Genomic DNA, 15,649 nt, shown 5'->3' on the forward strand with positions numbered 1-15,649 from the left:
CTGTCTGGAGCACCCTGGGAAGGGCTGTCCCCTTCCCACCGTTAACACTGGGGTAGAGACGGCAAGCCTGTCCTTAAAGTGCTTTGCTCTGACAGTGCAGAGTACTTCCGTAAGGCCGAAGAGCCACTCAGCTTGGTGCCCCCTGGCACCAGCCCTGTGCGCGGGGTGAGGCGAGGGCCACCTCCCTCCTTGGTTTCCATTCGCCGCAGAGCTGCACAAGTAGTGGGACCTGGGGCGGTTGTTCCCGGCGGGCCTTCCTCAGACTGCATTCTGCTTCCCCCCTGGACCTGGGAGAGCAGACCTCTGGGTGTCTCAGTGTTGTCTTCGGACGCCCCAGGAAAAGGACAGCAGCCACGAGATGGAGCGCGCTCAGATCTGATACTCCCAGCCGTCCCCGTCTTCCAGAGCCCCGTTGGTCAGGCCCCTCAGTTCCCTCCTCAGGGTGCCTTGCCGGAGCCTCTCCCAGTTGGTGCTGCTGCGGGAGGTACTCCGAGACACGGAGGGGGTAGAGAGGGACAGGTGGGGGCCAAAGGGGTGGCCCAGCTGCAGTTTTTCTGAGCCTTTGTCCAAGTCATCGGAGCCCTGGGTGTGGAAGGCCTGCGCGTAGCGCCGCACTCGCTGCCGGTTGAGATCCTGTCGGTCCTCCACCCTGTGGAGAAGGAGGCTGTGAGGGACAGCCAGGATGGAAGGGCTGGTCCCAGACCTGGTCTGTGTCCTGGGCTCACTGCCTCCTGCCATAACTGGCCTGTTCCTTCCTGTGCAGCTGGTGCGCACCCTACCCCGGCACCCCCCGCCTTAGCAGCAGGGATCCAGTGTGGGACCCTTAGGTCAACACAGGTCATCGGGCGAGCGGGCAGCCCACACGGGGACCCTGGGAGCAGGAGGTTGTCCGAGCAGAGGGGCGCCCGGCCCCGCATGGGTCACTCACCGCAGGAACCAGCGGTCCCCCAGCCCGTACTCGCGCCCACAGATGCCCGAGCGAGGCCACAGGCAGCGAGGCAGCTTCCGCTCCAGCATCACCGTGGTGGCCACCACCTGTGTGTGGGGACAGAAGGGGCCCGCAGAGGCTGGGTGCAGACTGAAAGATAGAAGGGTGAGGAGAGGAAAGGGCGCCGGGCGGAGGAAGCGATAGCTCGGAAACACAGGAGCTCTGTCTCCAAGAAGGGACAGACGACACCCCTGAGCTGGGGGTGGGTGGTGTCAGCTGGACTGACCCACTGCTGTGGGACAGAGTCAATGGAACATGAGCCCCGCAATTCTCTGCCCCATGACCTGACCTCCATGCTGATCCTGCAGGAGGCCGAGAGACCTCCGTCCAAGGAGACAGGAAGGAAGGCAAAGCAAAGAGAAAGGGATGCTTAGTACCACGGGATATTTTGATCCTATAGACGTAAAGTCCATTTAAAACTGCTAATATCTTACCGAGAAATCTAATATCAATACATTTGCATGGAAAACATATTTTCTTGAGCAAACCCCATTTAGCCAATTTAGGGCCTTTTAACTGCGTTTCCTACACAGCACAGCTAAGTGCCATTCAATTTGGGGGATGTTCATTTTTAATTCTGTTGAGAGAAATTATTTTCTAAAGTATCTTTTCAAATGATTTGATTCATTTGAACGGTCTTCTGGCTCTATCACAATGATCCTACTGAAGATTACTTCTGTTACTGTGGGAAGTTTTCATAGCATTTTTTTTAAAAAAACAGTCCAATTTTTCTGGGTCAGATTTTACAGACTAATTCACTAAATGCACTTTTAGTCTCCATTAGCTTTATTTCTTGTTGGCTGATTTCTTGTGGACTCTTCTAGAAAAGCCTGAGGTTTTAATTTTCAAGAGAACTATGAATAATTCTTTCCGGCCATCCAAGTACTGCCCCAGTAGTGCCAGTCCAGTGCTTCTGGACGCTCTGTGTTATTCTGTGTACTGTACAGTGACCGTGGAGACACGTGTCGGGTCAAAATCTCCTGCTTCTATGTGAGCTGGCCCCAGCCCCTGGGTGGGAGGGAACGACCTGCACGAATCCTCCCAGCCACCAGGGGGCTCACCTGCGCCCTCCAGAGCTCATCCCGCTCATGGGCCACCCGCCAGTGAGTGTCACCCATCATGGCGATGAGGAGGTTGAGCATGAGCAGTGTGGCGATGATGGCGAAGGCAGCGTAGGTGATGCTGTACATGAAGGGCAGATCCACGTCATAGTTGGCAGGCCCGTCGATGACCGTGAGGAACAGCTCGAAAGTGCTGAACAGTGCCATGGGGTAGTCGTAGAAGTGGCCCAGCTCGTCGGGGTCCTCTGTCTGGAAGATGATATAGAAGGCTGCTCCACCCAAGGGGATGGAGGGTTACCATGGCAACCACATACGTGACTGGACCACGACCAGCTCTTTGCTGCCCAATTCAGTCCCACTTCCCTCATCTCCACCGGGCATCCACACCCGGCCCTCTGTGGCTCCATGCTTCAGGTTCTGAGATTCCCTAGTTTTCTGGATGGTTTATCCCGATCCCAGGAGCCACATCTCCATAACACTCCCAGTTCTGTCTCACCGCAAGGCGAGTTCCATCCTCGGACATTGTATCTTGCAGGCCTTGTATCTTGGCCTTGCATCGCACCTCCCCCAGGTTTATCCACAGCCATTCTGGGCTCTCTGGGCTCCTCCAACCTCTCCCCGCGAGGGCCCCATCCCACACAGGTGATTTACCTGAGGCAAAGCCCAGGATGACCACAGCCATCAGCCAGCAGAACCGCATCAGGTCGCCAAAAATCATCTAAAGGAGGAGGAAAAGGAAAATACCTCCACATGGGTCCCCTGGACAGTTGTTCCTTGCAGCCTCTCACAGGTCTCCCCAGGAAGCCCGACAGTTCCACCCTCCAGGGGTTAGACACCGTGGCTGCACACCCAATCCACTTGGCTTGTTTGGGTACAGCCTCTGAACTGAGAAGGGTTTTTACATTTTTAAAGGAATGCGGAAACAAGAAGGAGGAAAAGAAAAGAATATGCAGGAGAGACCCTATGTGGCTCGCAAAGCCTGCGAATCTGTTATCTGGTCCTTTATGAAAATGTCTGCAGCAGCCGCGGCTCTAGGCCCTCTCTCGAGAAAGCTTGGAGGGAGGCACCGACCTTCTGGATCATGATGGTGAACGGGCCCAACATCTGGAATCCTCGGGCGAAGTACATGACATTGCACCAGCCCAGCACCAGCGCGAAGGACATGGGCACCACCTCCCCGTTGGCGTTCATGAGCCGCATGACCATGGTTACCAGCACCATGCAGGCATAGGTGATGCTGGGGGGGTGGAGGGGACAGAGGGGAGTGTGAGAGGAGGCTGGGATTATCCTGGGACACAAGAGCAAGAGTGGCTGAGGGAGGCAAAACCCACACACTCAGATTTGGCCTTTGCAAGTTCAATACACAGGGCCACACTCATCACTGGAGAAGGCTTCTCAGTTTTCTCCAGGGATTGTCCAGGGGTCAGGATCCAGGGAGTGAGGGAAGGGCAGAGAAAGGGGGAGAGAAGGGAGACTCACATGAGGACGTGAAACGGCCCCCCAAGGATCGTCTGTCCAAAGAAGCGAGTGACCCCCACCCTGAAGATGTCTGGAATCTGGAGAGGGGCCAGGAAGACACAAAGGCACTTGTAGCCTGGGGCTCAGACCGGATCCCTGGGAAAGCAGCCTCCTCCTAGATCCTGCCCACGCCTGACCTCTGCGAGCAGAATGATCACAGCTCCAATGACGGTCACCAGCTCCCCCACCAGGCGGATGTCATCCTCCGGGGTCACGTAGGCCTCCTAAGAGGGAAACATGGTCAGGACAGTCAGGGTCTCCATACAGCCACCCTGCCCACTCCTGGGCACAAATCAGTTTCCCTGGGTAGGGTCATCAGCCCTGTCAGATTCTTTTTTTTTTTTTTAAGAGTTCATTTATTTATTTGACAGAGAGAGAACACAAGTAGGCAAGGCGGCAGGCCGAGGGAGAGAGAGAAGCAGGCTCTCTGCTGAGCAGGAAGATTGTCTGGGGTCTTGATCCCAGGACCCCAGGATCATGACCTGAGCCAAAGGCAGCCTCTTAACGGACTGAGTCACCTGGGAGCCCCATGTCTGTGCCTACGTATTTGAGAGCTGGGCGCAGGGAGAAATGGGGGTTGTCCAGCAGGAACGAGATGAGGTTCTGAGAAAGGGTGGACAGTGGATCCCGCCTGGAAGCTCAGCTGCTCCTGGGGCGTCACCTGAAGCAGCTTCTGCTGTAGGAGGGTGTTGTCGCGGGGACCCGTGTGGTTATTGGTCCTGGGCTTGAGGGGGCGGTAGACGCAGCACATGGTGAAGCAGATGATGTAGATCAGGTAGATGGCACCCAGCACGCAGAAGTACGGCCGCCCGTATCTCTTCCACTTGAGGCTCACCAGCTCCTTCACAGGTGTCTGGTCCAGGATCTGGCGAGCCTTCAGCAGAAGGAAAACAGAGCAAGCAGCTCGGAGACCCCGACTCCACCCCACCCCGGCTCTTTCCCACCCAACGACCCATACCTCCCGCTTCTTGGTGGTGACGATAAGTTCCAGCAGGGACTGCTCGTCCCCGGAGGAGTCGATCTCCGTGAGGTCATAGAGAGTGGAGGTCAGCGGCCCGTACGTCCACTGGATGTGCTTCCGCTTCTGCATCAGGTGCTGGAACATCTGGGGGGACACGGCGGTGAGTCAGAGGGTCAGCGTGAGGAGCGGCCACGGGAACCACACCTCCCAGAGGGCTGCGGCGGGCTCCTGGGCACTGACGGGCAGTCAGCGAGCCCCACGCCTCTGCTGCGTGAACCTCCTTTGGCTTCTGCTTCTCCCTCTTTCCCACCAACCCTCTCAAGATCGCAAAGAAGAGGACAGGCCAAGGGAACAGCACTTGGGGTCACCAGAGCAGGTATTCTAGAGTGCCCTTCTCCAGGCTCTGGATCAGGGAAGCCTGGGGCCGAGCATTTAGCCACGGAGTTGGGAGTAAGGGACTGTGCCCGGTGGGGGGCTTGGGAGGAAGGGTCTTTAGAAGGAGGCCACAGGGCCCAGGGAGCGAGCGTCCCTCACCACAGTGTTGCCCTCCACGCCGGCCAGCTTGAAGGGGGTGAGGCCCTGGTGATTGGGCACGAGGTCCAGGGACTGCAGGTGGTCCCTGCACCCATCGTAGGACAGCAGCAGGTTGTACATTTGGCAGGCAAAGGTCTTGTTGGGCTGGAGGATGAGGATGTGCAACACGGTGTTTCCTGCGGGGGACACAGGTGTCGCATGGCCATTGCACCAAAGGCCCTGGTGTTCCCCTGCTCACCCCGAGACAGGCCTGGGGGCTGTCCAGGTCCCTGCCCTCCCAGCCCCCAGCATCCCAGCTCCCCTCCTCACCCCAGCTCTTACCCAGGGAGTCCTGGGCCCGGATGTCGGCTCCATGCTCAATGAGCAGCCGCACGATCTCCTCACTGCCCACGCAGGCAGCAAAAGACAAAGGGTGCTCCCCTGCGGACACAGAGGGCTCCATGGCATGAGTGCCCAAAGGGATGGGCAGTGTCCCTGAGCGACTGCCTCCTTCCCCCCACATCTGAGCTCTGGGCTTGGTGACACTTGTCAGCAGAACCAGAGGCAGGGATGGAGCAAGTGCCATGGGGAGAACTGGCTCTGGCCTTAAGCCCTTGTATGTCTGACCCCTTCCAGCTTTCCCCGGGGTTGGAGCCCTCCTCAGCCTCCCTCCCTTGGCTCTTGCCCACCTCCCCACTCCCCCTTCCTCCCAGCCCTGGCCCTGCTCCCACCAAAGTAGATGAGGTTGCGGGGGCTGCGGCGGAAAGCTGTGCCTGTCGCTCTTGCAGAGACGCTGGCCCCATGGGCAAGCAGGGTTCGCACCAAGTTCACGTTCTGATTCACGATGGCTATGTGCAGTGCAGTCTGACCTGGCCAGAGAGAGCTCTCAGTCATGGGGTCTGTCCCCAGGATCCTGCAGGGGTCCCCTCCCTTATCTACACCCTGTCCTCCTCATCAGGGCAGCCCAAGGTGTGTGTGTGGGGGGGGGGAGTCCTTGGCCTGGCAGGGTCCCCAGGGAAGCCAGCTGCTAGCTTCTCTTCCCACTCTAGCCCCCTTGCATTTCAGGGGGCTGGTGCTCTCATGTCGCACAGTGAGGACGATGAGAAAAAAGGGAGATGGAGAGAAGCATGAAAACTAGGGGTCTCAGACTCCCTCTTCGGTTTCCCCAAATTACCCACCACAGAGACTGACTTGAAATATCCAGCAGGTCACCCCTTCCCTCCGTCCTGGGCCCCTTGACTCCTCACCCTCATACAGCTTGGATGTCATGGGCTCGAAGACCAGCTCGGGGGCGGCCTCCATCAGCACAATGGCTGCCTCCAGGTTGTCATAGAGGGCTGCTATGTGCAGTGCCGTCTCCCCCATGGCTCCTGGGATTGACAGAAGGAAGAGTCATGCGGCTTCTGCGGAGCAGGGGGATGGTGACAATAGGGACGTAGCGGCCAAGGGCAGAAGGTCTGGGCTACACCGGGAACCTCATGTGTGGGTACCGGTGCTGAAGGCTCTGCCTCTTACCTCTCTGGTGCATGTCACAGGCCTCGTACTTGAGTAGCTTGTTGAGAGCCTGCACATTGTTTTCCTTGGCCGCTAGAAGGAGAGGAGACTCCCAGATCCTATAAAGGAAAGGAATCAGAAAGGTGGCCATGATGAGCATGCCCAGTTGTGCAGCGAAGGGAGATGTCTTGGCTCCTTCACGTACAAACCATGCACCTCAGCAGTATTGACCTTGATCCAGGGAAGTGAGGCAATTGGGTGCCAAGCCCTGTCTGATTTTTTCTCTCGACTAGTTAGTTACCCTCGAAGCAACTTTCCCCCCTTTCCGTTTGTGGAGCATCAGTACTGGTTTCCTGTCCCCTGGGTGCTGGGACCAGAATGTGTGTGAATGTGTTATCTGCGTATCAGGCATGGAGGGGAGGAGCTTTACTTAAGTACTCACTCGCCTCCTGACCTACTGACCTCTGGAGCAGCCCTGTTTAGCTTCACTAAGTGCCCTGTGATTATCCCCCAAGATAAGCCTTGTTTTCATGGACTAAGGGTACAAGGAATTCCTCCCTCATGTTTGGGAAGGAAGTCAACATGCAGAGGCTAGCAGATTTCCTCCAGTGGTGTGATGCTCTCCTTTCTAGACCTTCCCGGCAAAGCCACTTGTTGCCGGCGCTTTCCTCCTGACAACAGCATCCTCAGAGCTCCATCAGAAAGCAACAGTGGACCTTTTTGTTCTGACCCTTAAGTCAGAGTATACTCTCTTCCTACTCCTGTCTGCTTCTCCCTTGTGTAAGGCAAAGAAAAAAAAATCATCTTCTCTAATCTTCTCTGACTCACCAGATCCTCTCTTGAGCTTTATTCCTACAATGAACTAAAAACCTAGATTATAATCACAATTTAGCCCAACTAAGACCAATGGGGCCCCCTTTATTCAATTTCTCTCTTGGCCCAAGGTCATGGTCTTTCCATGGGAGCTAAATGAAATAACACCATTTAGCCATCGATGGCCCACTATGGGAATGGGAGCTCACACACGGACGACTAGTGGCAGGAAATCAACTTCAAGAGCTGGGATGGTGGTGGGGGAGGTGGCCAGGAGAGGAGGAATGAGCACAAGACTCACATCTCCCCAGATGTGGGCCCCAGCTCCCCACCCCCCATGCCATATGGACAGTCACCAGGTCGTGTCAATTCAACATTGAGTGCTCTGTCCCCACTCGATCCCAACCTCCTTGTCCCTGTTGACCCTCATCAATTCATGTCTTCATTCTCTATTCTGCCCCTCATGAGCAAAATATTCCAACTACAGTTTCCCTATGCACTCTTTACCCCCGATCCATCCTTACCCATGTTGCCATGGTGCCCCCTCTAAATGGCAGTACCATCATGGCTTGGAAATCTGCCTTCAACGCTCACAGAGAAGGAACACAGAGGTCCTTTTTAGCCTCTGTGCACCTGCCTTTCCACTCTCTCCTCCCCCATTCACTCCTCACACCTGATGTTCTGTCCTCACTGCCCCAGAACACCCTATTCTCCTGATGCCTCTGCCACAAGCTACTTCCACCTGGAACCCAGGGCCTCCATCTCGCCGTGTTCATTGTCTGTTCTGTGACCCTAATGCCTAGGAACGTGTTTCGCATGTGATAGACGCTCTCCCACTAGCTGCAGAACGAGTGAATTTATAGCAGTGCCAGAAGGTAGTCTGGCCTTACTGGCCCTCCTTATTGTATCCATTGGCCATCCCCGAAGCCAACCTTAGGCAAACAAATAATCTAAGTAAAAACCAGTATGCTCGATATACAAACACAGCTGCAAAGCAAATTTTCTACACCCCCTTTACCACCGCCGCCGTCTTTCCGACGATTTGCCCAAACCCCTTCTTTAAAAATGTTCGAGAACCAGCTCTACCCCCCAGCACACACACACACACACACACACACACACACACACACCAGGGAGTTTTCTGTGCTATCCTCTGGCCCTTTATTTTTGCATCTTTCACTGTGTTATGATTATACTGTCTCTTCCTCTATAATAGGGTTGCTTAAGGGCAGAAGTCAGTCTCTTTCTCATCTTTATATCCTTCCACTGCCCTCCCTCAATCAGCTTCTGCCTTTATGCTCTATTTGGACTAAAGCTAATGGCAAAATTAAAAAAGGATCCAAAGGGGCTTCTGACCCAAGTGCGGAATTCTACTCCCTGCTTCCTAACATACGAGTGGGGAGGCTAGTTGGTCGCCAGACTACAGACACCCCTTTTGGTCCCTACACAACTCTGAAGTCCACAAATGTCCCCCAAAGTGTCCACTGCTACGTGCTCTTTTCCTTGCTGCCCTTGGGACCTGGGGAACAAGGAGTTATTGTCCATCTGAGCTTGCCAAACAAAAATTCAGGATGCTCCATTAAATTTTAATTTTGGTTATACAAGCGATAACTGTTTAATATAACTATGTCCCATGTGATATCCGGACATACTTATAACAACAGCTTATTCATCATTTATATGAAATTCAGATTTAACTCCATGTCCTGTACTTTATCTGGAAACCCCAGGTAAAGTGAAGAATCACCTTATGGCCCAACCCAGCAAAGTGTGTAGAGAACTGCTCTCTTCTGGGCAGCAAACTCCAGAATCCAGCAAAAAAGGGGGCAGCGTAGAAATGGTTCTGAGGGATTGGAGCAATTACTTGCAATGGCATCAGAGGGCCACAAGGGGACAGCAGAGAAAGCCCTCTGTCACATTCTCAGCAGCCACGCTGACCCCCTCCAACACCTGACTACTCCTGGGACCCATAGAAAAAGGTCAAGAGCAGACCCAGCCAAAGACTCCCATGCCTGAGATACAAGTAGTTTCTACCATAGCAACCCAGCATAGAAGTTTAGATCTAGAGCAAAATTTATGCATCTTCAGCAGGTCTCTGCTACACACCTCCCTAGACCAAGAAGAGGAGATACTGATAAAAATATGTTCTGGTTTGAATGGTTGAATGATACTCGTTCCCTTCCAGGGGAAAATTTGACTTCATTTAGTAGAATACTTCACGTTACTGCCAGACCTCTTACTCACAAATAGTGGGTTAGAGCTGTGGCTCTCAACCAGGGCTGAGCCCCTTTCCCCACCCCAAGGAATTTGGCAAAGTCTAGAGACATTTTTGGTTGTCACAATGGGCGTGGGACAGAGGGGTGCTCACGGCCTCCGGTGGGGATGCTATTAAGAAGCATCTTATGCAGGTCGGTCTCCTCTAACAGAGAATGATTCTGTCCAGCATGTCCACCCTGCCAAGGTAGGGAAACTCTGAGCTACAGGTAGAATTACTCATAAACCATCTGGGGATTCTTCACATTAAAAGGAACGAGAAATTCTCTATGTGTGTTTTCTTACAAATCATTAAATATTTAACTAAGAGAGAAACAAAAAGGGAAAGCCTTTTGAGCTCTCTACGGATTGAGTAGCAAAAGGAAATTACAGAGGAAATCTGAAATTAGAGCAGTGTGGAAGCTGTTTTCAGGAAGTAGAATGTTTTAATTTTGCCTGACCATTAATTATCAAATTGAACGGTTTAGTTTAATGTTAGACTGGTGAAAATTGTACTGCAAACCCTTACCCATTTTTTTTTCCAGAACACAAATCTCTGATCCTCCCCCCTGAAGTTTCCTCTGGGCCACGAGTGTCTCTCCTTTCCTCTCTCCCTGTTCCCTGCACTCCGTCCCCTCTTCTCCTCCTCCTCCTTACGGATGTGTACACGGATGTGTACATGTCTACATGCACATGAGCAAAGTTTTCTATTTGGTTGCTGGAAATAAGACAGAATTCAGAGTGCCTGGAAGGAGAATTCAAATCAGAATTTTAGAGCTAGGAAGTTGCTAGACATCAGGTCTATCTGTTCACGTCCCAGATGTAGAGAGAGGCCTGGAGTCCCCCACGTGACCTAAACAAGTCAGAGGCAGAGCTAGGACCGGACCCTGCTCAGCCATTTCTCTGTCCCTGTTCTCTGGGTTGATGGGCTTTGGAGAGGGCCGAGAGGCCCAGGGGGCTGTGTCCATGGGCATCCCCTCCGACAAGCGTAACATTTGGGAAGGGGAAGGCAAACGCCATTTGGGAGCTCAGTTACAAGTTCCCGGGTGGATACAGCTCTGAGAAGAGGAGGTACGCAGCCCCCCAAACTCCTGCCAACACAGGGTGTTGCCTTTAGACTACCATGGTTTTTATCACAGTATATCTCATTTCTTAAATGTGCTTTTCAGCTTCCAAAGCAGCATCTCCCTTATTATGCTCCTGACAGCCCCGTGACACAGGCCGAATGATTTGTTTTTCAGAAAAGGAAACTGAGGCAGCACAACCAAATTGCTGTGAGGCGATCTCGCAGAGTTAACACGCAGAAAGCTTCGCCAAGAACCTAGCCTCGGGCTCTCACCACTCAATTATGTGGTTCTTCTAGTTTTATGGCTCTTACCAACCTTTCTCAGGGGAAGGGGGTCAGCCCAGAACTGTGACCACAGATGCGGGAGAGGGCAGTCCTGTGTGGGGAGGAGGCACGCACTGGCCACTCATGGGCCACTTCCCCTCAGCTTGGGTTCTTGGTGACTAGATGAGGAAGCCAGAGCTCAGGGGGAAAGTGGTTATTTGCAGACTTGGAGTTGGGCCACCCTTCTCCGTGCTGCAGTTGGAGCTCGTGTGCCTGCAAGGATGTACCTGTGTGTGTTTACTGAGGCGCAGAGTCCCGATAGCCTGGAGAGCCCCAGCGCTTATTTTTCCAGACACATCACTTCACATACATGTATGTGCCCAACAGAGAAGAACTTCCAGGGATCATCACAGCCTTCTCACTACCCAGAGGGAGGGAGACGTTTCCAGCAACGGGGTCAGGTGTGAGCCTCTGGGAGCTAGCCAGCATACCCCACACCAGGCAGAAGCAGATACCGCAGCATCCTCCTCTGTGCACGCATGACACCTGCTTAAACCCTTCTTGGTTAGGACACCCCCCAAGTGCACCTGTCACCCAAGGAGATGCATACTGGGGCATTTTGCCTGAGAGCACCATCATCACGTTCACTTTCTGCAAATCTAGCAGAATGCTTTATGCTCACAAAGTAGTTAATACATTTTATCTCAGGAAATAAGACAATTCAAGGTCCAGGGAGAGAGGAAGAAGAAATGGGAGAAAGGTAATTTCAGCTTGGGTCCGGCAATGTGGATTTAAGCAGAGGTGGTAGGGAGATTAAACTCAAGACACATCTGCTAGAGAGAGAGAGGGCTGCGGGGCTCCTGACCATCCTGGAGAGACCATAAAGCCTTCCCTTCTCACTGGACTGTGGTCCACCCCCTGCCCCGGATACCCCAACCAAGAGGCCGCCTGAGCTGTTGGCACAAATTCTGACTTCATCACTTGCTCACGCTGGGCCTGCCTTGTCCCCCAAGGGAGAACAGGCCCTTCCTCCCATATATTTGGGGTTATAGAAGGTGAGGTAGGTACTCCTTACGTTGTCTGCTGCCTTCTGCCATCAGCCTGCCTCCTTGCCTGTCAGTACCGTCCTCACCTAGACGGCCCTCTATTTATCTAGTTGTTTGCAAATCTTCCCTAAGGCCACTCACTGCACAGCCTAGGATACTTCCTTTTCTGGCCATTTCCGTGTCCTTCCTGGGAGTTCCCACCGGGCAGGGAGTCAATACTCCAGGCTCTGGAGGGAGGGGGAAGGAGAAGGCCAAGAAACTGTGGAACCAGACAGAGAGATCAGGAAAGGAGGGGAACCCTGCAAGTGGCAACATCAGGCCTTCCTGGACCAACGCTCCTGGAGGAGGCCCACTCAATGGTCTGGGGAAGGGATAGGGGCAGAAAAGACGAGTGGAAGCAGCCAGGCTGTGGTCCTTCACTTGGTTTTTGCCTTGCTGGCACACTGGGCAGCTCTGCCGCCCCTACCAAGCCCCAGGCCTTTCTGGGCTCTGTGTCTAGCTCCCCCAGCCCCAGGGTCCTGAGTGGGAAGGGAGGAGTAGAAGGAACCAGGGATGGCCTCTTCTCCAACAACAGTGCCCTTCTGTGCTGAAAGATGTCATCAGCCAGACATGCACTCAGCCCCCACTTTCCCAGGCCTGGGGGGAGAGAAGTGGGTGGCTGGTGTGAGAGTCGGGAAAGCCAGAGCTTGGAAAGGAGCACGCCCCCAGCCCAGAATCCTGGGGCAAAGGGAGAAGAAACACAGCCACTCCCAGTCAGGCTCAGGCAGGCCTCCGCTCTCGGAGATGGAGCAAGACCCTCAGATACAAAAGCTTTCAAAATCCTTGGGCTTTCTTCTATGAATTGGATGTATTATCTGCCTTGTTAGGGACCCCGGGGGAACACCAGGACAGGAGCACTTCCTGCTAGCATGCCAGCTCTTGGGTGGGGAGGCCCGGGGAGTCTTTGGAGAGGCCATCTCCTGTGGAGACAGACTCAAGCTTTCTCCTCTCCTCTTCCTTCCTGGAGGGAGTTGGGGGCAGACATCAGAGTTTAGGGATGTTTCAGGGGCTGGAGGCAACAGGTGCAATATTCTTGGGGGTCAAACTTTAAAGCCTCTCATGTTGCTTAGCCCAAATGAGAGAGTGGGCAAGCACCCTGGTACTGGACCCACACCCTTCCCCTCATGGACCCCAGGGCTGGGTCCCTGCTTTGTTCAGCTCCGTGACCACCCCCCCCATGCCTGGCATTCAGCAGGGCCCTGGGCAACGGCTGATGACGGTGATAATGCACCGCAGTGACAACCACAGTCACACTTTGTCTCCTGTGGTTACTAATGTCTGCAGTTCCTTCCTGCCCGAGTCATCCACTCCCCTATGCGTACATGTATGCGGTGCATGTTTCTGTAGGAGAGACTGCTCTAGGAGCAGGGAGTAGAGAATTCAGGCACTGTCCTGACCCACTAGCTCCCCCAGGGTGGTGGGTCCATGATGCCATTATCTTTCCAAAGCCCAGCAAGGTCGCTGGCCTTTAGGGAAGTACAAGAAGCTTACATAATTGAATAGGAGCTTAAAGATAGTGGGCACCTGTGTCAGGGCCAGCGCCCTCCCCTCCCACCTGGCATCCTAGGGAGCTCTAGCCCCAGAGGCCAAGACCTTTGAGACAAAATAATCTCAAGGAGCCAGGCCTGGAAGTACAGTCTGTGTCAAAGAAGACTGAGAGAGTGGGGGGTTGGGGGGAAGGAAGGGTAGGGGGAAAGGGGTAAGGGGCATATCTGGGGGTGCAGAGGAAGCAGACTGAAGCTTACCTCTTCTGCTGCTGCAGGTTCTGCTCATCTCGGCTCTGAGCCCACGACTCCTGTCTCTGGAACCATCTACAGAATTTTCTCCACAGGCAGAGAATGAGCCCCTTCTCCTTGGGCAACGGCAACCCCATAGAGTGTAGGGCCGGCTCCTTGGGGGGCTGAGGCCAAGGCCAGACCCCGACAGGACTCAGCCTTGGGGCCACATCAGCTCCCCCAAGGGCCGGCCTGCCCTCTCCCTGGAGAGGTCCCGTCTCCTAGTCTCCTACCTCCCGGGTCCCTGCAGAGTCTCCCTGAGGCCTGAGCCAGAGTGCTGAGCGCTCGCTCGGAGGTTCCTACACTTGGCAAAACCGAGACTCCCTCGCTGGGGCTGGCTCCTCCTCAGGAGCTCCTCCTGGGAGTGAGCCTGAGCTGTGCAGACACTCCCTCCCTCCTCCCAAATTACCTGAGATTTAAAGAGACAGGCCAGCAGGCCGGCCTTCCAGCTGTGGCCTGGCTTAAACCCCTTCCCCGCCTGGGTCTCTCTCCCTGCCCCCAGGCCAGTCCAGAAAGGGGAGGCCTTCAAAGATTGGAGAGGCCTCCTTTGGACTTTGGGACACCTGATGACCTTTTATAGAAAGACCTGGACAGGTCAGACTAGCCTGAGAGATTGAATGTGGGCCAGGAGGGGAAGCCAGTTGGCTGGGCCTTGGGGATTGAGGGGCCCCCTGGGGAGTGGGGAGAGCCCACCTCTATCCCAAGGCCTTTTCTGGGCCTTTCTCTCCTGGAGATTTAGCTTTCCTTCACTCTTTCAGTTTAATGTCTAGCCTGGCCCTGAAGAGATCTATAAACACTGAAAACCCAGTGTGGGCCGACAAACTTTTTCCGTAAAGGGCCAGATAGTACATGTGAATATATTAAGCTTGGCAAACCACATAGAGGCATACAGTCTCTGACACGCATGCTTTGTTTCGTTTTGTTTTGATAGCCGTTCAAAGATGTATCATCCATTCTTCGCTCCGGGGCCAAGGCAGAAAGTGGAGCTGTGGGCAGGACTTGGCCCCCTGGACTTCACAGACCCCCTACCCTGGAGTTCTAGAACCCTTCCCCATCACAGTATATATGTATTGGGTTATCAAATAAAATACAGGATGTCCAATTAATTTGAATTTCAGATAAACAATGAAGAATATTTTTTAGTATAAATATGCCCCCAATATTGCAGGTAGGTTCTCCGGCAAGCTCTGGGGGAGGTAACCTCTATTCACCCCTTATTGGCTGGTGGGCCCTGTGGAATGTTCCATGTAAACTCACATCACACTTGCAAGGAAGGTATTGTGCCCACATTCTACAGATTAAAAAAAAAGAAGAACAGAACCTAAAGTGGTAAAGCAAATCACCCAGGTTCTCATAGCCAATTCGTGGCAGTGGCCAGATTCGGACCCACTCCCACATCCCGGTGGGTGGATGGTGGCCCAGGGAGGGGCTGGGGCTTGCATAGTCACGGGGAGGAAGGATGCCCATCCTGCTCCCAGCGCACAGAACTCTGACAAGAGCAAGCTATCCTGGCCAGCTACTTCACCCTTCCTGCCGGAATGGGACCAAATCTTTGGCTGATACTCAGTCCCATGGCACAGCAGGGGCCCGATGGCCTGGGGCCTGGGTGTCTGGGCGTTTAGAGTCACAGGTATTTGTGGGTCACTCCCTTGCTGCAAAGTCTGTTTTTTACTACCTGTGTCTGATTCAGAGAGCTGGAGGACACAGTGAGGAGTGTGTGTGTGTATGGAATGTGCATGTGTGCATGAGTGTGTATGAGGAGGGGAGAGGGGGAGGTAGAGGTGCAGGGTGGGATATCTCTGTGGGCAGGGTAGAGAAGTACCCTTCCAGGTACTTCCAGGTGCCTTCTAGATTCCCT

The 15,649-nt window shown here is 54.0% G+C and overlaps 1 protein-coding gene across 4 annotated transcripts; it reads right to left on the reverse strand.

The window, feature by feature from the left end:
• Positions 1 to 104: 104 nt before the first annotated feature.
• On the reverse strand, positions 105 to 14,153 carry TRPV6 (transient receptor potential cation channel subfamily V member 6). Of its 4 annotated transcripts, none has more exons than XM_044246755.1 (16): positions 14,025 to 14,150; positions 13,762 to 13,916; positions 6,557 to 6,654; positions 6,220 to 6,411; positions 5,773 to 5,910; positions 5,384 to 5,482; positions 5,063 to 5,238; positions 4,526 to 4,672; positions 4,229 to 4,441; positions 3,705 to 3,791; positions 3,529 to 3,605; positions 3,121 to 3,286; positions 2,701 to 2,767; positions 2,050 to 2,318; positions 929 to 1,035; positions 105 to 649 (listed from the first exon to the last, which is right to left on the reverse strand). In XM_044246755.1, the coding sequence occupies exons 2-16, from the start codon at positions 13,887 to 13,889 to the stop codon at positions 370 to 372; spliced, it is 2,244 nt and encodes a 747-aa protein (XP_044102690.1). In that variant the 5' UTR covers positions 13,890 to 13,916; positions 14,025 to 14,150; the 3' UTR covers positions 105 to 369. The 4 variants fall into 4 exon arrangements, with proteins under 4 accessions (XP_044102690.1, XP_044102691.1, XP_044102689.1 ...); XM_044246756.1 differs by having other exon boundaries at positions 6,289 to 6,411; positions 14,025 to 14,149; XM_044246754.1 differs by having other exon boundaries at positions 5,384 to 5,905; positions 6,289 to 6,411; positions 14,025 to 14,153.
• Positions 14,154 to 15,649: the final 1,496 nt, after the last annotated feature.

The sequence above is a fragment of the Neovison vison genome, chromosome 4 (genome assembly GCF_020171115.1).
Source record: "Neovison vison isolate M4711 chromosome 4, ASM_NN_V1, whole genome shotgun sequence".
NCBI lineage: Eukaryota > Metazoa > Chordata > Mammalia > Carnivora > Mustelidae > Neogale > Neogale vison.

Bases quoted from the DNA above. Each gene is read 5' to 3' on its own strand.
- TRPV6 (XM_044246754.1), bottom strand. From the start codon at position 13,889: ATGGGGTTGCCGTTGCCCAAGGAGAAGGGGCTCATTCTCTGCCTGTGG. The intron at 6,655-13,761 runs GTAAGCTTCAGT...TTTCCTTTATAG, and splicing joins AACCTGCAGCAGCAGAAGAG to GATCTGGGAGTCTCCTCTCC. The intron at 4,673-5,062 runs GTGAGGGACGCT...GTGTCCCCCCAG, and splicing joins GCGTGGAGGGCAACACTGTG to ATGTTCCAGCACCTGATGCA.